The sequence below is a fragment of the Papilio machaon genome, chromosome 2 (genome assembly GCF_912999745.1).
Source record: "Papilio machaon chromosome 2, ilPapMach1.1, whole genome shotgun sequence".
Taxonomy (NCBI): domain Eukaryota; kingdom Metazoa; phylum Arthropoda; class Insecta; order Lepidoptera; family Papilionidae; genus Papilio; species Papilio machaon.
In genome coordinates this window covers 1,450,553-1,474,810 of record NC_059987.1, presented here as the reverse complement: position 1 = coordinate 1,474,810, position 24,258 = coordinate 1,450,553, and the positions used below count along the sequence as shown (strand labels likewise).

The 24,258-nt window shown below is 34.9% G+C and overlaps 2 protein-coding genes across 3 annotated transcripts; both read left to right on the top strand.

The window, feature by feature from the left end:
• Positions 1–100: 100 nt before the first annotated feature.
• Positions 101–1,811, top strand: LOC106715998 (protein FAM8A1). Its single transcript, XM_014509414.2, has 4 exons — positions 101–557; positions 650–788; positions 1,025–1,151; positions 1,244–1,811. Exons 1-4 carry the CDS (start codon positions 221–223, stop codon positions 1,565–1,567), a joined length of 927 nt encoding a protein of 308 aa, XP_014364900.1. The 5' UTR covers positions 101–220; the 3' UTR covers positions 1,568–1,811.
• A 626-nt stretch (positions 1,812–2,437) lies between these two features.
• Positions 2,438–20,289, top strand: LOC106716011 (ras-related protein Rab6). Of its 2 annotated transcripts, none has more exons than XM_045685217.1 (6): positions 2,438–2,669; positions 2,990–3,048; positions 4,263–4,422; positions 13,447–13,652; positions 14,034–14,100; positions 18,640–20,289. In XM_045685217.1, exons 1-6 carry the CDS (start codon positions 2,600–2,602, stop codon positions 18,708–18,710), a joined length of 633 nt encoding a protein of 210 aa, XP_045541173.1. In that variant the 5' UTR covers positions 2,438–2,599; the 3' UTR covers positions 18,711–20,289. The 2 variants fall into 2 exon arrangements, with proteins under 2 accessions (XP_045541173.1, XP_045541180.1); XM_045685224.1 differs by lacking the exon at positions 18,640–20,289 and adding an exon at positions 15,772–16,273.
• Positions 20,290–24,258: the final 3,969 nt, after the last annotated feature.

The following is a 24,258-nucleotide window of genomic DNA, read 5'->3' as shown; positions in this document are numbered from 1 at the left end:
AATTGATTGGAACCGTAAAAAAATTGGTCCACTTTGAAAATTGTTTCTGAACGAAGATGTTAAAATAAATCAATGAAAAATGTCAAATTTGTCCTGTGAATGTCACCCAATGTCAGTTCTAAACATATCGCAAAAACTTGTCAATAAATAATAAAACTGACGTGTAATTTGTTAAAAATTACAATCAAAATTTCATGTGTGTTTATTTACAAATTTAAAAATGTCTGATGGTGATGCAAATGTTAGCAATGACGCAATATCAGGAGAAAATATCAACTCAAAAGCGGAAGCCGATTCATCCGCCGCAGTTTCTGATCGTGAAGCATACTTTCAGGCACTTCAAATGTGGATTCAACAAGCTCAGATGTACCAAAGTATTTCCTCCTGCTTCCCTTATTACATGATGACCTTTCAGGGTTTCCAAAACAATCCGACAAATGTACCTCTGTTAAACAATAACTACCAGTTTCAAGGCCAGCAATTTCCATTTCAAATGCCAAATTTCAGACCAGTAATCGAAAACCGAAATCCAGCAGAAAATCTTACCCCTGCCGAAGGTAACTAAACTTATACATAAAAAATATTAATAATATATAGTAATATTTACGTTTTGTAAATGCAGAGTTTCATGATTTTTTTTTTTTTTCAGTTATAGCAAGGCACGGCGGTTATGAATATATCATACCACCTCTTTACAAGAGATTGATGGCAGAGTTCATTGATTTCATTTTATTGTTCATTCTTAAACTAATTGTCACATTTATAGCTGTGGATATGTTTGAGTTGATGTAAGTAGCCAATTGGAATTGTCTAAAATAAGTGTAAGAAAAACATGTATTGAAACTGTGAGTTGTAGACTTACAACAAATTCTTTTCTGTTCTTTTTCACAAATCTATTGAATGAAGTAGCTTCCATTTCAATATCTATAATACAAGCCAATAATTAAATTCAAATTATGAAACAGTTACTTTGTTGTCCTTCTCTACTCAATACTAAGACTTAAATACTTTGTTTCCCTTCCAGCGATTTGGAAAAATTTGATTTCTACGAATTTAGTGAACATTATGATGACTACAAGTATGCAATGGAGTTAACTTCTGAAATTTTATTTTTGGAAGTAATTTACAGGATTTTAGTTTGTATTTTTGAGGTAAATTTAATTGTATTATAAACCAAAATTTATTTTCTTTACACAAATAATATTTTGTGTTCTGAAATTAACAAATTTTGTTTCCGTTTCAGGCGTTTTGTTTATGTGGCAGTGTTGGTCGTACAGGTGGTGCAACACCTGGAAAAGCACTCCTTGGTCTTCGAGTTGTAACAGCATCTGCTATTATTCCAGTAGAAGGCCGCCCCAAAGAAACTGTTCTGTTATACCCTGGCCGTCCCCTTACGTTCCTCCTAGCACTGGTTCGGTCTTTAATGAAAAACTTCCTTATTTCCCTTTTATTTCCATTATGTGTGGTACTTTTTGTGTTCAGTCATAATCGCACAGGCTATGACATTCTATGTGGTGTCATTGTGGTGGAAGAGAATATGTACCCAGCAAGGAGACATGCACCTTAAATAAAATGATGTAAATACTCCCTGTATTTAGATTGTACATATGTTTGATTCCCATAATATGTAACAAAGTTGTTTTCCAAACAAACCCCTGACATTAAATAGTTTTGATTAGGATTTTTATTCATCGTTTTTTTATGGCATTTATTATAAATGGGTGTTTCATAACTTTTCATATTTACTACTGTATTTATAGCTTATTGAATACGTCGTTTTGTCTTCAGGTTGCTATGACCACGAAAAAGTGTAAATGTAGGGAATATAATACCAAAACTATCTTATTATTGAAAGTTATTGAGTCTAAATTATGTGATATTCAAATTATTTTGTAAATATTTTTTTGTTAGTAAAATAAAAATAAAATACATATGCTGTGTCGTTTAATTTTAATCCATTACACGTCGAATTTGTTTAATATCTATTTGTATACCAAATTTTTAAATAGTATACCTATTAGAATAAGGGCAACTTGCTTTTTACTGTAAATGATTAATGTTGTCTTTACATTTTCTATTTAATTTTTGAAAATCCAAAGAATTTCAACAGCAAATTTTTTGAATAAAGCTTTGTTAACAATTTATTTTAATGTATTAAACTTTAATTTAAAATTGAATTTTAATCGCTTGATATTTATATAACAGTATAAGCGAAAAATCTTTATATAGTCTTTGCTTAAAATTTGACGTTAAGATGCGTTCAGAATTCAATCAGTTTGCTAAAATTTCCGAAACTTTCCTTGCGTCTTATTTGGATTGTGTTTATTGCAAAATCATATTTCACAACGAAACGTTGTTTATAAAACATTTTTATAATATTTTGTACTCAACTTTATAAAAAATAATATCATTCAATATTAAAATTTTGCTGAGTTGGCTCAAACACTGTGCCGTCAGTCTGCCGTAACGTGGCGGCGCTGCGCTCGTGTGTGCCGCAGGAGTGGCCCGAACCGAACTGTCATTGTTCATGTAGTTTTCTGTGATAAGAATTACTGTGAAATTATAGTTTAGCGCACTAAAATTAATTATACTCTTCACGATGTCTGCTTCTGGTGAATTCGGTAATCCCTTACGTAAATTCAAGCTCGTTTTTCTTGGAGAGCAAAGCGGTAAGTGGTCGTCGAAAAATTTTCCGTCGTACATTTTTAATACATAGATTTGTGTTTTACGACACGTATTTATATGCCGATCAATTGCATTAAATAATAGACGTTTTTCCATAACAAATTGAACGTCCCCTGTACTTAAATCATGCTGCAATAGGAAATTGATTTGGCTTTGTAATACTGATGTTCCGAGATGTAGGTTACGAATGGCATCAGAACTACATAAAATTCTCACGCAACCTCTTGGCTTCTATATCAATTGGCCTTTGATAATAACTTGTGGACCGATCTGGCGCACTCACACTAGACTTGTGTGTTTTCAGTGGGCAAGACTTCGCTGATCACTAGGTTCATGTACGACAGTTTCGACAACACATACCAGGTGAGTCACTAAGATACTCTTTTTTCTATTTATCCGCCTTCTCAATTTATAAACATGTGAAGTTGTGTTTCAATGTATTGCTGCGATTTTGTTATTGATAGAAATGGTTGAATTAATCTTCATTTTTTATATGAACAGAATTTCGTGTTGTAATGTACATAACTTTTCTTAGTCAGTTTGGTAATGTACTAATTTGTATTTTTATTTGATCTAATTAAACTACTTTATTACTGTTGGAATTATAATTCATGATGAAATAAACTATATCTGACCAATTTACTTGCTTTCACTTTATCATTACATCATTTTATATTTGCGATAGACGTATTTTATTGTTTTTCATATTTATTCCTAAATAAATACTTCAATTATGTACTCACTATCCATATTATCACTTGCCTATAACTTAAGAAACATAAAACAGAAAGTTTAAAAATGTAACTGTCCTTGTCTACTTTTTATATGCTATTTTGATTTATCAGACAATATATTTTTTAATCACATAAACAATTAGTAATACATACATATTAAAGTGTGTTATGATGTTATATTAATTGCATTATCATATAGTCAACTTTATCTTTTACAAAAGGTTAAAAATGAAAACTATGGTGATTCATCATATGTTAAGCTACAAGGGCTGTATGAATTATACTTCATCTCCATGGCCTTATTCCACTCATGAGGGGTCTGGTCACAAGGTTTTCAATACCTTAATGTTTTTTCTTATTGCCTGTCTGCCGCCAATCCTTCTTTGGTAACAACTGTAGTTACTATACATTGAAATGCAATTTTATTTCTAGTAATAGAAATGGCATAATAGAGATTGGATTGTTATTATTATTAATTTGATATATTTTAACCATTTGATTGCAAGAATAGGAGTGTGTATACTTCATACAATTATCTATTCATCCAAATTAAAATAAAACTTAGCATGGAATAGAGTATATAGTAAAGGATAAAAAAAATATATTGCTTCATTATATTAATTTATACATGAGGCATAAACTTTTATTATTTAATCTTAAAAAAAGATAAAGACAATAAATTTTCTGTCATATTTTTATCATTGTATAAATTTTAATTATTCATATATTTAATATACAGAACTTAGTCAATTGACATCTTTAGAGTCTAAGAATTTTACATTTCAATTGTGTTAACAGTTAATAGATGTGTCTAGGAATATTCAACATTTGTTTTGTTTGTAGGCAACGATTGGTATCGATTTCCTCTCCAAGACAATGTACCTGGAGGACCGTACGGTGCGGCTGCAGCTGTGGGACACAGCGGGACAGGAGCGCTTCCGTTCTCTAATACCATCGTACATCCGAGACTCTACAGTTGCTGTTGTTGTCTATGACATTACCAGTGAGTATGCTTATATTCTTAACTTTATCAATAAAAATAGCTGTTGCCTGCAATTTTGTGGAATTAAGACTAATTATCACATTATTTTACTAGCTGTCGCCCGCGACTCCGTCCGCGCGCAGTTAAAAAAAAACGGGGAAAAATAGATGTTGGCAGATTCTTAGACCTACTGAATATGCTCACAAAATTTCATGAGAATCGGTCAAGCCGTTTCGGAGGAGTATGGCAACGAAAACTGTGACACGAGAATTTTATATATTAGATTAATTACTAAAGGAGACTTTAGAGTAGGAAATCCACGCTAAGGGGAATGTTTGTAAGTTACATTTAGCCCGATACCATATAAAGTCTCAATCTGAAATAAAGTCACAAAAGAAATTGGATTGGTGCCAATCAGAAGATTTGTATTTAGGAATTGAATTTTAGTCAAGGGAATCTGATGAATAAAAATAAAAAAAACAAATAAAGTACTAAAAAGTATTAATTCCTGTAAAATAATTACGAATTGTATGTAATTCTTTATTTGAATATATATTTGTTTTTAAAACTGGTCTAGTCTGTTACGTTGGATTAGCTAACAGACAAAGTTATATGACGGCATCATCTATGTATGTCAAGAAGGTAGATCTCAGACCTCTTGTGACCGTGAGTGGCGCAAAGTACTCTAAACGTCGCGAATTTATACTGTTAAAAGTAAACACGATAAACACCCGGAAAAATGTTGGATATTTTGTTTTCTCGTGAATTTTTGATTTTTTAAAAAATTTAAATTGTATAAAAATTTTTTTAAAGAATGAACTGTAGGGTTCATTTGGTAATTTGTGTTACGTACAGCTACTTCCTTAATATTTTGTCTCGACATCATTGATAGTGATTTTATTAACACTTAAGTTTAAGTCGATATAAATACGAGATGCAGTAAGGATATTATTTATATACTTCTGTGCTATCACATTGCATTTGCGGTGGCTGTAACGAGTGGCCTCGCGCACCGACACCGCAAGACGTGTGTGGCAAAGTCTTCAGATGTTATTAACTAATACTTATATAGTACTTTGTACTGTAGTTATTGTACTTTAACGACACTTAAGACTGTTATAATTATTAGGAAGTTTCTAAGTACATTGAAGTTACTTTCCGAAGAGCCTAATTTTAGCGTTATTTACTACGTCTTTCGGTACCTTATGCTATGTTCGACACTTAGCTGCGACAAATATTTTTATATGATTATTAAAATACTAGCTTTTACCCGCGACTCCGTCCGCGCGGAATAAAAAATAGAAAACGGGGTAAAAATTATCCTATGTCCGTTTCCTGGTTCTAAGCTACCTGCCCACCAATTTTCAGTCAAATCGATTCAGCTGTTCTTGAGTTATAAAAAGTGTAACTAACACGACCCTCTTTTATATATGTAGATATAGATAACATCATGGTGTAGATTTGATACGTGATAGTTAATATCTTCGTCAGAAAATGTTAGGTTTGACTGGCAAGCTTGCTTGGCAAAACTGTCAGAGTAAAGTATTACCAGTAAAAGATGTATTTATTTTATTTACGTTTTGTGACGTAGTTACAGAACGCCGAGCCTTGCCCGAAGTTTATTAAACATTTTTACGAGCCCGCTCAACATCGATTTTCTTTCCCGAGCCGACGTACACCCGGCGACTAGAGTTTAACCTCAGACGGTACATATTGTATTACTGTATCTAGTGCAGTTTCATCTGACTATATTATTCAACTTACGAATCTTATATATAAAATTATCGTGTCACAGTTTTCGTTCCCATACTCCTCCGAAACGGCTTGACCGATTCTCATGAAATTTTGTGAGCATATTCAGTAGGTCTGAGAATCGGCCAACATCTATTTTTCATAACCCCCCCCCAGCATTTTTTTTAACTGCGCGCGGACCGAGTCGCGGGCGACAGCTAGTTTTAGTATAAATTTTTTAATTTTTCTCTTATTATTTCAAGTTGATATCAATTTAATACAACCTTAATAACCTCGTCATTGTCTCTTCCCTTTTTCTTTAAAGCCTTTATTGTGTCATTAAAATTTAATTACGATTATCTTTGTCTGTTACATAACATATTTTTATTAGAGCCAATTGAAAGTCCAAGTAAATTACGGATGACGTCACTGTACATTTGTGTACATCCAGTTGTTTTAGACGTTGAAAACCGACAGGAGTTGCCGGCACTGCTCTACCACTTGACCCACGACTGCAGTTCAATGAACCAGTTTGAATAAACAGTTTTTACACTTAGATTATAAAGTCAACACTTTCTGACATCACTGTTGATTTACATGTCCATGTTTTACGTTATTATTGCCAAAACTGACTAACACTTACCCAAGCAGGTATATTATTCTGCTTGAAAAACTGAAATGACAGTTTTTGCATAAAGTATACAAAAATATGTACATATACCAATATAGTTTTAGTTTAGCTTTTTACAATTTGACATTGAGACGTGAATAATGAATTCTATGATAAAATCAATATCGGAGGTCGTCATTCGTCAGAATGTGTGATTAACTAGAAATTTTATCAATAACAATGTTAACTAATATTTTAAATGCGAATGTATGTATGGATATTATTACGTATCTCCAGAACAGCTAAATGAATATAGAACATAGTCTGGAAGAACACATTGGCTACTTACTAAGTTTTATTTTTAACATCCGCGCGGACGAAGTCGCGGGCAAAAGCTCGTGATATGATAATGTTGAAGCAATAAAATATTTTACTTGGAAATAAAAAATACAATCAAAATATTTTAGGTAGAACAGAAGGAATGAGATCTAGTATGTAAGTAAACGAGGAAGGTTCGATGTTGAACTTAGGCTGATGATGATGATAATGATGTATAAGTAATTTTTTTTTTTATGTAGACAAGACGAGAATTAAGGTTAAGTTTTAATATAATAAAATTGAACTCCCTTACTGCCACTTTGGTTTTAAATAAAGGTGAGCGTGACTCATAGCGGGGCGCGCGAAATATCTCTAGTTAATTAACGTTTTTTAAATATATGGTAAATTCATGTTTCTTTCAAATATCACTGTATAAAATATAAACATACGTATCGGAAGTATTGTGATGATAGTTAGTCTAAATATGAGACGGTCTCCCTTTTTAATATGGCCGGCGAATCGTATCCGGTATGTTATTCCGGTCCGAACTTAAACAGTTACCAAGATTCAATGTTGTCAGCAATGTCAACGTTAAGGTTTAAATTAAAGTCAAATTAAATTTGTAATCTAGTAGTTTAGCGTTTATTCACTACTAGCTTTCGCCCGCGACTCTGTCCGCGTGGCATTAAAAAAAGCTTATTAAGCCTATGTGTTCTTCCAGTCTATTTTTTACAACTATGCCAAATTTCGTCGACATCCGTACAGCCATTTTGGAGATACCTTCAAACAAACATCCATCCATCCAAACATTCGCATGAATGACTGTTTATATCTTTCAGTTCAATAAGCCGAGCACGAATATTTGTTATAATCGCCAACGTATTGTCAAAGACAATTGTGCAGCGCCCCCTATCAGACGTAACGTACACCAAAAATTTCACATTAATTTTGACATAATTAATGATGACGATACGAAGGCAATTGTCACAACTGTCCCTACCAAACCCACATTAAATGAGTATTAATAAATAAACATTCTTCACGTTTGCTATATAACTTAAAATGCTATTATCAAGAAAAAAACCATTACGACTTACGATGTAACATGTTCCGTAAAAACTGTTACTTTTATTGCTATGTTACGCGCTTTGAATTTTAGACGGGCTAAATTACGTCAGCGCTTAAAATTCACTCTCAACTCATTTACATTATTATATTGAATGTTTTGAACGCTCTACATAAGTTAATAGATATGATTCGAAACGAAAAACATTATGCGAGTTTCCACTAAAACACTTGTATAAAAACATACCCTGCCTTTACTCCTTTTGTGAATTGATATTGAAATTGGATCTGTTAATTGCAGCCGAGATATTTTTCGTTTTAAAATATGCGCGTGCATAACGCAACACAATAGTTTAAGGTTATTTAATTGTAAGATGTGAAACTTTTGCAACAGTATTTGTAAAAATTGCTTGTTTGACTTTATAGGTTTGTGTTGTTTAGTTGGTGAAAAACATGGTAAACAGATTTATAGATATAGTTTTCAAATAGGGCTTGTAGTGGCATAACATTTACTTTATCGCATTATCAAGCCTTCTTCATCAATATTTTTTTATAATATTAAATTATTAGCTGTCGCCCGCAACTTCGTCCACGCGGAATTAAAAAAAGAACTTAATAAGTAGTCTATGTGTTCTTTCAGACTACGCGTATGTTCTATATCTGTGCCAAATTTTATCAAGATCCGTTGAGCTGTTCTGGAGATACTTTCTAACATCTATCTAGTTAAACATTCGTAATTTATACTATATTTACTAAGTATTTTAGGATCATTCCAAGCATTGTATAACCATTTACCGCTAGTATTACGACGCGGTGCGCGTTGCGAGGTCGCCGGCACACTTTCAGCGTTTCAGGCTGCAATCGAATCTTTTCACACCACCTATTGTTGCAGTTGCTGCACGTTGCAATCTTTTATTACCCCCACACAATGAATATCTGTTTCTTTTCTTTTTACTTAGATGTTACGAAAGTGACAGTGTCACTGAAAACTTCTAGATCTAGACAAATATATTTTGTGTATATTAATTTTGTTAATTCGTTCAAGTATATAAAATCCCTTAAGTAAAATAAAATTCAAATACGGTAAAATTTCTAACGCTTAAAAAGTTTTGAAACTTTCATAACTCGCTAAGGATAATGCTGACCTATTTATGAAAAAAAAAATGATAAAGTTGTCGGAAAAAAATGCCATGTTATAATTAAAGTTTCGGGTTCAACGAACGGATGTGACGTGAATTTTGTAATGATGTAAGACGCGTTCCAGCGCAATGTGGCTGCGAGTTAATTTATTTTATAGTTGATGCCTTTTCTCTGGAGCTTAATAAAGCTTTTAGTACACAGAGAATTTAAAGCTACAGAAGTTTCGGTTTATTTTAACAGTTGAACTTTTCGATTTTAAGTGTCAGTTCGAGTGTTCAATATTTTGTCATCGATGTTAAAGTGGTGAAAGGCTTAGAGTTTGTCATATTTGGTTTTCTCCTAAAGTTTGATGTTTTTTTTTAATAGACAATAGACGTACTAATCTACTCTACTGCTCTGTGTCATAGGGTTAATCTATCAGCATCATTGTAGCTATTAAGTTGTTTCTAATGAATTTAACAAGAAATGTTTATAATGGTTTAATAGTTAATGTGGTAACAGCAGTGGCATACTACGTATGAAGGTGGATGACCCATTTTTAATGTCTTACTTAATATCAACAATGACAATTACCAACGAATTCGTAAGATGTGCTCTATTCAAATAAAAAAAAAAACAAGTAATAAATGTACGTGCGTATAGCAGTCCATTGAGACACGCCACAAAAAACAAAGTGCGTCGTTAATGGAAAGTTCTTGGATGGGAACAGAAATGGTGCGACTTTACGTTACCGTGAGATCGTAATTTACAGAAAATCATGTTGCGGTGTCAGTTTTTCCCGTCAGACAGAGAGAGATAACAACATGTTTATATGTGTATGTTTTGGGCAGTGTGAACAGTGAGGCTGTCGTATAAAGCCTGCGATATATCGCCTAGCTCCTACGGGTACACCAGCCGAAATATTTAAGGCGCTTCATTTACTATTTCACTTTAAAATATAAAGGTGTACATGTGACGAAAATGATGTAACACGTTATTTTAATCGAATGAAGAAACATCTATGTGTGGGTACCAGATAACCTTGAACTTTTACACTTCTGTGAAAAATAGCTTTTGTGTGGGATGGGTGTGTAGTGGGAGGAGGTCCTCAAAAGGCCTGCGACTAGTTTTACCATATACATTATTAGATAAAGTATAATTTTGTTACGCAACATTTAAACCTCTGGCATAAATCACTACCATACGTACTTTAAAATAGTACGTCTTTATAAAATTATGTAAAACTAGCTTTTACCCGCGACTTCGTCCGCGCGGAATAAAAAAATAGAAAACGGAGTAAAAATTATCCTGTGTCCGTTTCCTGGTTCTAAGCTACCTGCCCACCAATTTTCAGTCAAATCGATTCAGCCGTTCTTGAGTTATAAATAGTGTAACTAACACGACTTTCTTTTACATATATATATATATATATATATATATATATATATATATATATATATATATATATATATATATATATATATATATATATATATATAGATAGATGTAAAAGAAATAAAACATCGAGACTGCGTTGAAAACGAATAAATGCGAAGTATCTTATGCTATGAGTCATCGTTATGTATTCTCTCATTCCAGTAAATATGACATATAATGTATTTAAATTTGTTTTATCTTGTTTCTTACTTTCTTACTAATATTATAAACTAGCTTTACCCGCGACTCCGTCCGCGCGGAATAAAAAATAGAAAACGGGGTAAAAATTATCCTATGTCCGTTTCCTGGTTCTAAGCTACTTGCCCACCAATTTTCAGTCAGATCGAACTAACACGACTTTCTTTTATATATATATAAGATGCGAATGTTTCAATGAATGGATAGATGTTGTTTGTTAGAATGTATCTCCGGAACGGCTAAACGGATATGGATTAAATTTGGCACAGATGTAGAACATAGCCTGGAATGTATAGGCTATTAATTCAGTTTTTTTTAATTCCACGCGGACAGAACGCGACTCCGTCACAGCTAGTTTAATTAATGAAATAAACCGTAAAAGCTATAAAAGGAATAGTGGTGAAAATAAATAATTTTCTTTATGTATGGCTATAAATGTCAATGGATGTCTAGACAGTGAGCCTAAGTTTAATCCAGTAAATATTACAGCCGGCCAAGTTTAATAGCTTACGTACGGCATTGCGACAAATTGTACAATAATTTTATATGTTTTGTTGGAGTTTTTTTGTGATTTTTGGAAATTATAATTTATGGGATAAAATCATTACCATGCGTAAATTAATTTGTTATTGTACTACCGGTTTTATAGTTTTTTTTTTTTTAGAATTGTCACGGCGTCTAATTAAGACGATATAAAATTGAAATATGTGTACGTGTAATCAGTGTGGCAACTGTGCAACAGTTTTAAAATGTAGATAAAACGTGTTCCACATTTAAAATTAAAACCGCCGTTCAGCTTCTGTTTGCATTATCTACACATGTACTCATTTATAAAAATTAATACTGACCTCTATAAATGGACTGGCTATAAGACGTGGTATTTTGTGCTTATTTGATTTTCGCCGTTTTGGTGCTGATTCTAGCTTATGTAAATAAAATTAATTGTCACGTAACATCAATAGACGCGTTTAAATTCGAACGAAAAAGCTGTAATTTCAAAGCAGTCGCCTACCCATTTATAGAGATCAGTGGGCAGGAAGTAGAACTAAATTCACATACACATATTTTAAGTTACAGTTCTTAACAAGAGGTTAAATACCTACAATTTAATTAAGAAAACGGTTACCAAATTAACTAACACGTTAAGTGTGATCAGAGTTAAGTAAATTCGTTTTGTGTTTGTGATTTCTCTATTTGAGTGTTTGACATGGTTTAGTTTGTTGTGTGCCCTATATTGGCGCTGGGCAAATATTTACTAAATGGGCCATCCACGAAACCTTTTTGCTTTATTAGAAAAGTCAGTCAGTTTTTTTTTATTAAAATAAAAACTTTATTGAAAGTTTCGATGTTCCAATATGAAAGAAATGAAAATATTTTTCAATAATGTATGGATTTTAAAGATTTAAGTCTAGTTATATTGAAATTGTCTCATATAGTTTTATGTCTTAGTTATACTAGTATTGGCTACATCCTAGTTTTCTTTAGATTCTGTATAATTTCAATGTAAAATTTCTCTCGCTCTTAAATTTTTTTTTTTTTGATGTCCTTAAACCTATCATTTATTTAGTATCATATACTTTGTCAGAAGCTCTATACATGGTATTGTTTCCGCCTCACGTATAATCCTTTGTATCCATTTCATTCCATTCGTAAAATAGTATTACGCGGGTGGATTTCATTGCAATCCTCTGAGCCGTAAATGTATATCATTGTATTGTTATCATATAAACATTATCTCTATGTTTTCCAACATTTTTTTTTATGTTATGCAAATTAATTAATTAATTCATGTGTGATAAAACGGTCTGTGAACTCGAAATGTAACAGAGGTCATAGGTTCAAAATGTTTTAATTTTCGTATTTAAATGTTAATGCTTTGGTTTAAAACTAGCACTATTCCTAGCCTATTCGTTTGGAGCTCTATCTCTATCGAAAAAGCTACTGTATCTGATAGCATAAACACCCTATGTTTCACTTTATTACCTCCAATATTTGATATTGAGATAAAAGGTGAAATATACGTTTGTTACGTCTTAATCAATGTCTTTGTGTACGTTTCGTACAAACATCACTAATTGTTTAACGATCTGTTTGAGCAACTGTGAAACAAGCATGTTTTACGATTGCTGTTCGTTTGTAGGGCGAGTATAAAAGCGATAAAGTGTGGCTAATTGCTCGTAAAGCTGTCCTCTGTAGGCTAGGCCAGTGCGTCACGACTTACGACCGCTGCTCCGACGCATTCACTCTTCAGACGCTGAATATTAATGCTATAAGATCGATATCTGTGAAAAAACTTAGAGCTTAAAGAAAGTATGAGTCAAACAGGTTAAATCATCTCATGTTAAGACTAGGAAACTTTTTTACGGTGTCTCATATGCAAACAAGTCCACTTGAAGTAACGTTTTCTATATTTAAAGCGTTGTTTATTTAAAAATATGGGACTACTCACAAGGGAAAAGCTTCAAAACTTGTATTCCTTACCAACAAATCTTTAAATATTCTGATCTGTTGTTATGTATGTTTTTTGCTGAGTCAACTACTAACGATTACTCTTATACTTTTTACAGATGCAAACTCATTCCACCAGACGTCGAAGTGGATCGACGATGTACGTACGGAACGCGGCTCCGACGTCATCATCATGCTGGTCGGCAACAAGACGGATCTGTCTGACAAGCGGCAGGTGTCCACTGAGGACGGGGACCGCAAGGCGCGCGAGCTCAACGTGATGTTCATTGAGACTAGTGCCAAGGCAGGATATAATGTGAAGCAGGTAGGCAATAGTCATCTTCACTTTATTTTTTATTAGATCTGTTTAGGGAATAATTTTGTATCCGATCTCTTTGATAGACAAGGAGTTTGCATTCTGCCAAAGAGGTGGCATAGTGGCCACTAAGACCTTTGCCTTTTTTCATCTAGAAAAAAATATGTAACAATGGGAGAATCGCGCGGGAAATCGAAGTGTTAACAACGATATTATGCAGTAATTATTAGAGATTGATGAAATTATTAACGTAAATACGTACATATATAGTTTTAATATTTGTTTTGTTATAATGTTTCAAAAAACAAGATCTTTTTTACTAGATTTCTCTTACTCTTGCTTACATAGGTATTAAAGATTTATATTTAACCGTAGACCTTCAATTTCCAGCTGTTCCGACGAGTAGCCGCCGCCTTACCCGGCATGGACTCGGCGGAGAACAAGCCTCCCGAAGACAGTATCCTTTTTTACCATACCACGTATTTACACTCACATACAGCCCACTCACAGCGTCATACACGAGCCATACAACTTCCCTCTCCTGCCCCCAGCCATACATCACTCGCGCCATACACGCACAGTATTGAACACTTATATACGTAACTTTATATATTGGACTTGTGTAACCGCTATGTTGTATACGAAATAACGGCTAATGGACGTTCGCGGAGTGTTTTTTAATCTGAATTGACGTGTTAAATAGTTTGTTCCAGTGTAAGATTAGTAATGAGGTACAATTTAAAAGTACAGACAATGAAGACTTGACGTACAAACTAACAAACAATCCCTACGACAAATCTACTTATTTACAGTAAATAATTAGAAGAATTACATTTGATGTGAATTTGTGACATGATTTTAAAATTGCCAACTTATTTTCAGTTATAATAGGCAAGAAGATGAAAGGATTTACGTAAAAAGACACAGATTTTACCTTTTTTAGAGTTCCTTTATTCCTTTTTCTAGAATCATAAAAATATTTAGTAATCTCTTTGCTAATCTTACACTAGTTGTGTTGTTATTGCGCTAGTGGCGCCCCCATGGTCGCGTGTGTCGGTGGTGGTAATAACGTGTTAACATCTATGTTGTAAGTAAATCTTAACATTACTAATGTCTTCCCGTATGTTGGTAAACATTGCCTTTATTTTCGTCTATACTTTCATTTGCTTATTTAATTTATATTGCTAATTAGATGTAGTTTATTGTTGCAAAGTTTGTTCACGTGTTTAACACACAAAGTTATACTTCTTAAGATATATTTCGATTGATTAAGATCAAAACGTATTTAAAAGTTACGTTTAAAGTTATTTTTAGTAAGAATAAGAATTAGAATTCTTATATAGAAATATAATTTTCATTATTATTAGGAGCTTTATAATTTTCTTCCTTTAGCACTTGGTATTAATATAAATGTACACTGTCATATTTTAACAAAAGCTTCCTATCTTTTGCATGTAACTATATTTAAGTGTAGTGTAGATACATAAAAATATCCCAACATATAACTTAAGGTGTAATTAAGCTTTCATCTCATTTTCAATTCACTTGTATACATTATCTAAGAGACGGCAAACAACGTAATTGTAACAAATATTATTAGCTAATTCTCTCTTAAATGATTTATTTTATCCCATTTATTTAAAAGATAATTTGAAGTGATTAAAATTTTAATCTAAATGTGTTACGTGTTATAAATGTCATCATTTTTGAAAACACTAAAATTACGATATTTTTTTATATTATAATACAAGATGGCAAACGAGCAAGCGGCCACATGAATTCGCCGAAATGGCGAAGCGACCGCTGCCCATAGACAATTCGCAATAGCAGATGCGTTGCTTACCCTCAATCGACGAAGGAGGAGACGCACAAAAAGAGAATATTTAACCTTCCTATGCATCTCCTCCAACGAATCCACCTCCCCTTCCCATCCTTTCCTTAGAAAAGGGTGGGAAGGAAAAGACGACTAAAATTAGGCCTAATCCTTTTAATACTAAAGGACTATTTTTTTTAGAAATATTTTTAATAATATATAAAATAATACCGCCGAATCTTAGATAGTGTAAACAGTACATTTTATTCATCTTCTCTGTCTATTAGTTGATGTATATTCCTTAATGCTGTGTAGTGCACGAAGTGATTCTGCGCCAGGCTCCCGGCGACAGCAAGGAGCCCGACAGCGGCTGTGCCTGCTAGCTCCCGGGACTCCGCCCTCCGCCCTCCGCCCTCCGCCCTACTGCTACTTAGTGCAGCCCAACTTTAATCACGACAGGCACATTGATAAATATCGACATTATCTGTCCGATGTAAAGAGTTACATATCTTATGAGATCTATTTACTGATGTAATTCTTTTCACCGGATTATTAGAGATATTTAAAGAAATGCTATATTTATTTTGATTGTGTGTTGAAGTTTAAAGTCGTAATTAGTTGGTTTCAAGAATTTCTTTGTGTGCATTTCAAAAGTTTGGGAACCACTTTTAAGGCTACTAAGGATAACATCGTAACAGGGACTAGGTTACTGAGATATCTTGTGAGCAAAGAAAATGGAACTTTAAATCATTGTATTAAGGTTCAATATCGCGCAACCATCTCGCTAAATTAAATTAATTGAAAATATGAAATGGTGTAATCAACATTTTTGTGTATTTGTCGTCTTAAATATGAAAAAATAAACACTGTTCAGATTCTAAGCATGAAAAAGTTGACAAAATAATTTAAGTTTTTGTACGTATCGGCAGTGAAACCTTACGGTTATTCGTACTTCTCTTAATTTGACATTTTTAATTTAATACTACTCTATTTCTTGTCTATATCTTGGTTTGGTTTTCAATATTATTTTGTAACCAGTGGTTTGTTTTATTGTTTAAGGCGACAAAACTTATTATATAATATTTTAATGTGCTTCTCTGTGTCAGTCTTAGTGATATTAGTTGATAGCGTACTTTCAACTGATCTGGCTCAAAATATTATACGTTGTAACGCAACTATTTTCTTATTGATAATTTAAAAAAAAAGTTTCAAGAATTTTTTTTCAAGTTTTCTCACTTTAATAAACTAATATAATTATAAACTTCTAATTTATGAAAATACATTAATAATTATAAATTATTGGTTTATAAATTTATATGAAAAAAATAAAAAATAAAAGGAAAGTTTTTTTTGTACATTTAATCAGAACACTAGTATAAATAGAAAAGATTTGGTAATTCGTTTGTTTGCATCGAATTTGTTCCGAAATTACTGAACCGTTATCAAAAATTCTATCTCTGTAGGGAAACACTATCCCTGGATGACTATATTACTAGATTTTTTAAATTCCACGCATATGAATAGCAACAGCTCTATTATATATATGTCTTCACAATAGTGTTCGTTTTTTGTGTAACCGATTTTAAAATAGTTATGTTCCATCGTATAATGTATATATTACAGATATTTGCTTACCGCGTGATAAATGTGAAGCTAAATCATTTTAGGTCTTTAAGACTGAGCTTTTGTAACGTCTTACATCGACGGTATGAATAAGGGCTGGTATACACGGACTACTTCAAGCAGTTAGGTAATTAGCATTTGGACTTTAGCCATACACGGACCGCTGCTAAAAAATGTTATGTTCGTTGTTTCAAGCTGTAACAAAAATGTCAATTTAATAAAGCAATATGTACACTTACGACACTTTGGATTGAGATTTTGTGTACGAGGTGTTATTACGTCGTGCGATTTTATTACCATTTCTTATCAACTCAATCAACGAGACGCTTTCTTTGATGAAATTAGTTAAAAGTTAGTATAAATTTAAGGGCTGTTTACGATTTTCTGATTGAGAGATTGCGAATACGATTGCGCCAAGCGTAGACTACACTAGGTTAGCATTTTTGGGAGCTGTTCTGTGTTGTATATAGCACGCATCTGTGTGGACCTCTACTAATAAAAACTACCAATTTTTTTTTTGGATAATTTATCAGCAGTAATAAATGATTCATCAATTTACTTTATTATATATTTTAGAAAGGAGGTCCAGCAGTAATTGTATGTTAAGTATTATTTATTACTTTAGTGCTTAAGGCAAAAAAAAAAATCTTATGACTTAAATAATTAAACTACATTTTTTTTCTATTTAGTGATATTTTCACCGCTAGCCTTCTTATGACATTTTATAACAGCGTTAGTATATTATGTATTTAATGTACACATTATTTGTGTATTTGAGACGCGTCATTCCAGCTTTCTATTCGGTAACATTTGAACATGGTCGTTGCAGATTTTGAAGAGATTTTCATTATATTTATAGATTTATTGTTTATATTGTGATTTAATATATTATTTCTTTTGAATTTTTATATAATTATAAAACTTATTTCTTTAGTTATATTTTCAAACGATGAGCAATATTTAATGAATTCCAAGTTTATTTATGTTTGTGATTTTTTTTAATTATGTACGAATTTGCTGGTCGTACATTTCTACTTGTTTTGTGTACCGTACAGTTTTTCAGATGAGTTGAAGATTGTTCACCGTTTTAGATTATTAATGTCTGCTCGATTTGATAATCTCCACGTTGACATGTGTAAATAGCAAATACCGAACCTCACGCTGATAATATTTCAAATAAAAACTTTAAAACACTTGAATAATATGGTTTTAATTATTTACCTTTTTCGCGGATTTTCAGTAAAGAGACCTTTACAGGACTATAACTTACATATATATACGTAGTTCAGCATAATATACTGAAAAAAATTACGAAAGTAATTTTAATTAGTATTTGTGGACATATACAGAAAAGTACACTTTAGGGTGGGTTCAAGGAGTCTGTCACGAAATGCGTTTTCGTAACGTTCTTGACTAAATATATAAAAAAAAAATTGTATGAGATTTATAGTTGTACTTTACGACTGATGGGGACGCTATCAAAGTTCCTGGTATCATATTGAATCATACTAAATGGATAATCTACATATTTTCCAATGATATCCTTAACCCAGTGTGTAGCTGTGGACCTGCAGACGCAGTCGCCTATGGGCTCCGAGCAGGAAGGCAGCGAGAGCGGCTGCGTGTGCTGAGCGCCTACCCCGCACCTTCCGCGCACATCGCTTCTCAATCCCCCGCCAACTCCCTGTCGACATACGCACCCCCTCCGCGATCTCCTTCGTACAGTACAGCCAGCGTAAATAAAGATATTTGTTGTTGTGTCGCTAAAGTCACTTACAGCCTACACACAGCACACTAGTATAAACGCTTCAGAGAGTAAACCGTGCGATGTATGCCTTGTACGCCTTTTCGTATCGTCTTGACATGGTTATTTTTATTTTACGTTATTTATTAACATGGAAGCTAATTAAAGAAACAATACATTTTCAGAGAAAGAATCGAAATCCTATTGTTTACGGGATACAAGGCTGTGTGTGTCTTTATTCGTACTTTAACAATGATGCTAACGGGCGTTCGTATCGGATATCTGCGCAAATCTGCGTTTAAATAACGCGGTGTGTTCTCTCTTTGAATGTGTGCGTAAATTTATTTCGCGACAGTTTAAGTTTTTTACAACAAACCTCTTTAAGAGTAGCATAGTTGGTGTATAAAATAAGGTGCATTTCCGTAAACTCTGTTTGCTATGTCTTTGTCTTGGATTTAATTAGAGTTATATATCTTAGTTGGATAATTGTAGATTAATATTGGATACTCTTTGTATTACTACACAAATGCAGATCGGAATATAACATTTCTCTACACTTACTTCCATACATGGTTGTCGTCACGGATAGACAGACTAGAAAGATGTTCTGCATAGTTTTTTGTGTAAAATCTTAGCACAAAAATGGTTCTCTTAATATCTGATCTCGAATGTATCACAGTATTAATTAGATTTACTGCAAGTAGGAAATTAATTCTAAATCTCTTCTATTTCGATTCTTGTTAAATTTAGCACAATTTTTAATAGTGACTATAGAAATATCGGACTGAACTTACATTACTATTTTAGTTGAAACTAATGACCCTTGAAATTTATATGTAAATTTATTATTTACGACCGAATTGTGCCTAAATGCAAAATAAAATATTTTATGGCCGCTACACACGTCGCTAAAATGTATAAATCCAGGCTTATGCAACTCTTTACAAGATTATTACAAATGCATAACGCAATCTACCGTAGAATTACCGAACAAATAAGGAAGTTAATCTTACGTGTGTAGCAAGCATGTGTTGTTTAAAGGTTTTGATAAAAATTTCATTATTTGGGCCTTTAAGTTCATATGCCAGTTTTTTTATTGTAAGATGTCTCTGTTCGCTTACCAGTATTATTGATTTATATTGTTCTAATTCATGTGTATGGAGCGGGTCAAGTTCTTAAGGTTCGTGGTATGTAAAATGAATGCTAATTGGTGCAAGTGTACCGAATAATGCACCATTTGAATGCGCATTTACATGGCGTTGTACTCTACGGGTTACAATGTAAACGGCGTTCTTTATTCTAATATTGTGGTAGAAGTTTAGGAGAAATACTTAAGACTGGGTAAAATATGTAAAGGACTTCACGGGCACGGAATAGAGGGGAGCAAGTTTGCGAGACGATTTTATTTTGTTTTTGAAACATGATTGAATGTGAATGTAAGTGCAACAGTGTTTGAACACACAGTTCGATGGTTCTTACTTAAAAAATCATATGTCACGATTTTACAATTTTTACACTGTTCTTTTTTTAATTAAAGTGATGTTTACAGTTGCTACTTAACTATCCTTGTTAATTTAAAAAGTAAAATTACAAAATAATAATTTCGTTATCTATCCTTTGTTCCTTTTACTGCGATGTAATTAGTCCTGTAAAATTTGCATTACGATTATTTACGTAGGAACTATTTATTGAATTATATATGTCACTAATATGAGGCTTAAGATAATGTAAATGAAATTTTTATTTCCACAAACAGCTTGCCGTATTTATTCGTATTTCATTTTGTAATATTTTATATTTATTTCTATATGTAATTTTATTCCAGGTTTTGATTTAAGTTATTATTATTTAGTATACTGAAATTGCTTCTATTCACTGCAGTTTTTATTATTACACAGTGTGCCGTACACGACGGGTTCGGGTCCCGCGGCACAACCTGCCTTAGACTACGTATCACAAGGCCTGGCGTAAATAATGTAAATATATGAAGTGGCACTCACCTATTCGATGCCCCGTTCACCGCCTGCAGGTGCCTGGTCACTCTGTCGGTGTCAGTCGAGTCAAGTAAGTCACTGTCATACAGTCTAAAGGCGCCAGCAATGCTGCACTCCTGATGCACCCGATGCACCGCTTCCCGTAAGCGCCCTATAGACGCGTCCTTTACCGAACCGAACGCGGAACCGTAAACTTAGCGACCCTGTACGCTAAATATAAGACACGTCCGATGAACTATCCAACTGCCGACCACTTCTTATGCTGACTCGATGCGCTCTGTCGACTCACTCCTTCCCCGCACAAGCCCCCCGCAGGCCCCGCGCCCGTCCGTAGCGGAGAGGGATTTTCAACTACCCGCTTGTGCGGGAGAATAAAAATGAGTCGACCTACCTTCTCTAACAATTAAAACCGCCAAATTCAAAAGTAGCGAACTACAGTGCAACTGTACCGAACAGTCCCCCGCCCCAGCCAGACGATATCTGGCTGCGTCTAAAACCGTAATTCGAAACCCAAAATTAAACGAGCTGGGGGAGAGTTGCCACTGCTCGCTTTACCACCAAGTGGCCTAATAAAATCTATGTGACCATCCAATTCGCTTTACCAGTTCCGCGAATAAATCCGTAATCCGTACCCGGTCGATCCGCGACCGTAAATGTTCCACCGACCGTATTTAAACAATGCATCCCTATGAACCCCGAGTCCAAAACCGCGCGCGTGGTTACCTGTTTACTCCGAGAGAACCGACGCGAACCTGAGCGGTGGACAGTGAAACCGTACTAAGCGATGAGATGCATTGCGATGGAAAAGTGGAACGACTTATCGTTCCTGCGAAGATTTATTTATATGTGGTGTGGAGGAAGAGCGATCCTGATCACTTACCACCTGATGATCCGATCGATGCGGCCGGCGACGCTCCAACCGAGGCCAGTCCATGAAGTGAAGTGGCGAGCGAGCTCCGGCCGTACAAGGCTCCTCTGCCGCAGCTTGAGGGGCGCTACAGGAGTCACGCGCCCCCCCGCCCGTGCTCGCTGGTAAACCCTGAACATATTGCCGTCCGTGGTTTGCCCTAAGCAGTGGTGGAGACCTAACATCACGGCGACCTGATGTCCGCTGCATAGCTCCAGACCAATGTTCATCCGTATTTGTATTGTGAACAGGGGAAGTTACAAGTCCCCGAGTGTTTGGCGAGTGCGAGCCGTTGCGGTTCCCACACAGTAGGAGATGATGCCTACCTCCACACTGACCGCACGCACGAATGGACTGGCAGTGCGAGACAAGGTGGTCCCCCAAGCAGCAATAACACCAAAACCGTTGGCGAGCAATACCGCGCCGAGCTTGCCAACGTAGTTCCCGGAACTTGGGGCAACCCGTAACACCGTGTCCTGTATCCCGACAATAACTGCAGTGAATGTCCTGTGCCTGTCGTACCGCTGCGTTAAACATCCGCGGCCTACTATGCGCCCAAACCGGTGGATGGTGTTCTTTACCCGCGGGCCTCGCTCTAGGAGCAACTACGAGAGGCTCTGGAGGAGGAGGAGGAGGGACATTCTCCGTTCGACGACACTCATCCTCCAGGAATAAAATTAGGTTGTCAAAGCTGGGAAGATGAATGGCGGAGTCCCCGCCGTATTCCAGTTCAAATCTATGTTGTAAATCGTATGGTAATTTGGAAAGAATTATGTGCAATAATAAAAACGACCACGTGGACACAGGTAAATCCAAACCCTTGAGACCGTTGACCGCTATTAACAAAGGATTTAGAAGTCGTGTGCGCAACGACTGCGTAACCGAAATCCTAGGTAGGCCTAGAATAGCAGCAACATGACTATCTGCTAATCGCCGAACATTCTGATACCTACGATTGAGTAAGTCCCGGGCGATATCATAATTACCGTCAACAAGACCTAAATGTTGGACAAGACCCTTGGCCTCTCCCGTTAACGACGCCAACAAATAGGCAAGCTTCTGAGCAGGGGTCAAATCCCTACGACTGTGAACAATGCTTTCAAATAAATTGTTAAAAGCAACCCAATGTTCCAAGTCACCGTTAAACTGTGGCAAATCGAGCAGCGGCAATCTACTCATGAGCGCTGGTGACGCCTCCGACTCCGCAGTAACGCGCGCGTCAGCAGCGCTTGACCCCTTAAGGCAACCAACAGCCTGAATAATTTGATCAGCCAGGTCGTCGGCCTGATCAATGTCAGCATTAATCTTCGCCATGGCATCCGCTTCTAAACCTAACTCTAGAATGCCACGGTACGCCGCATATAGATCCGCCATTTGATCGTCTAGAACCTGATATCTAGCCATAAGGGCTTGCTCACGGTCCGGCCTAGAAATATTCAAAACCGCTGAGCCGAGCCATCTCAGCACACCTGTTATCCTAGCGGTATATTTGCCGGCCATGATTAATAAAATGAAATTTCAAAAAAAAAAAAAAAAAAAAAATCGAAGGTAGAAAATTGTCGACGCTTCCAGAAACCGCTTACTACAAATGGTCGATAAAGGAAAAAAAAATCTAAATGGTGGGTAGATAATTCTCCCCTTAATCAAATGGTTGAGACCCGTTACAAAGAATTACCTAATAAAATAAAAAAAATAAAACCAAAAAAACCAACCGTAATGAAAACTAACCAACTTAAATTATCGACGGTAACATAAAAACTACCAAACGAAAAAAAAATACTAAATTAAATTATTAACCGTAACATAAAAAAAACAAATTAAAAAATCACCAAATTAAATGCACCGTAACATAAACTACAAAAAAACCGTTACGTAAAAAAAGCCCTAATTTAAATATACTAGAAAAAACCGTGAAATTACTAAATCAAAATATAAAACTAGAAGAAATCAATAAACGGAACCCTAAACGCCGCCGTATAATTAAATATTACGTAGCAATCGTACAATTAAAAAATTATCATAAACGACCTGATTAAAACCCTACCTAATTGTACGACGTAATATATTGTAATATTCCGTTGTATTCCGTTATATTCCGGGCGAGAAGGACGCTACAATATTTCGCCAAGCAATGTAAATACGTACCCGAAAAACACGTAACCCGAATATAACCACGCGGTTATAACCTACGTGTTAACCGAACCACGCTCTGCTACCATCGAATTGTGCCGTACACGACGGGTTCGGGTCCCGCGGCACAACCTGCCTTAGACTACGTATCACAAGGCCTGGCGTAAATAATGTAAATATATGAAGTGGCACTCACCTACTCGATGCCCCGTTCACCGCCTGCAGGTGCCTGGTCACTCTGTCGGTGTCAGTCGAGTCAAGTAAGTCACTGTCATACAGTCTAAAGGCGCCAGCAATGCTGCACTCCTGATGCACCCGATGCACCGCTTCCCGTAAGCGCCCTATAGACGCGTCCTTTACCGAACCGAACGCGGAACCGTAAACTTAGCGACCCTGTACGCTAA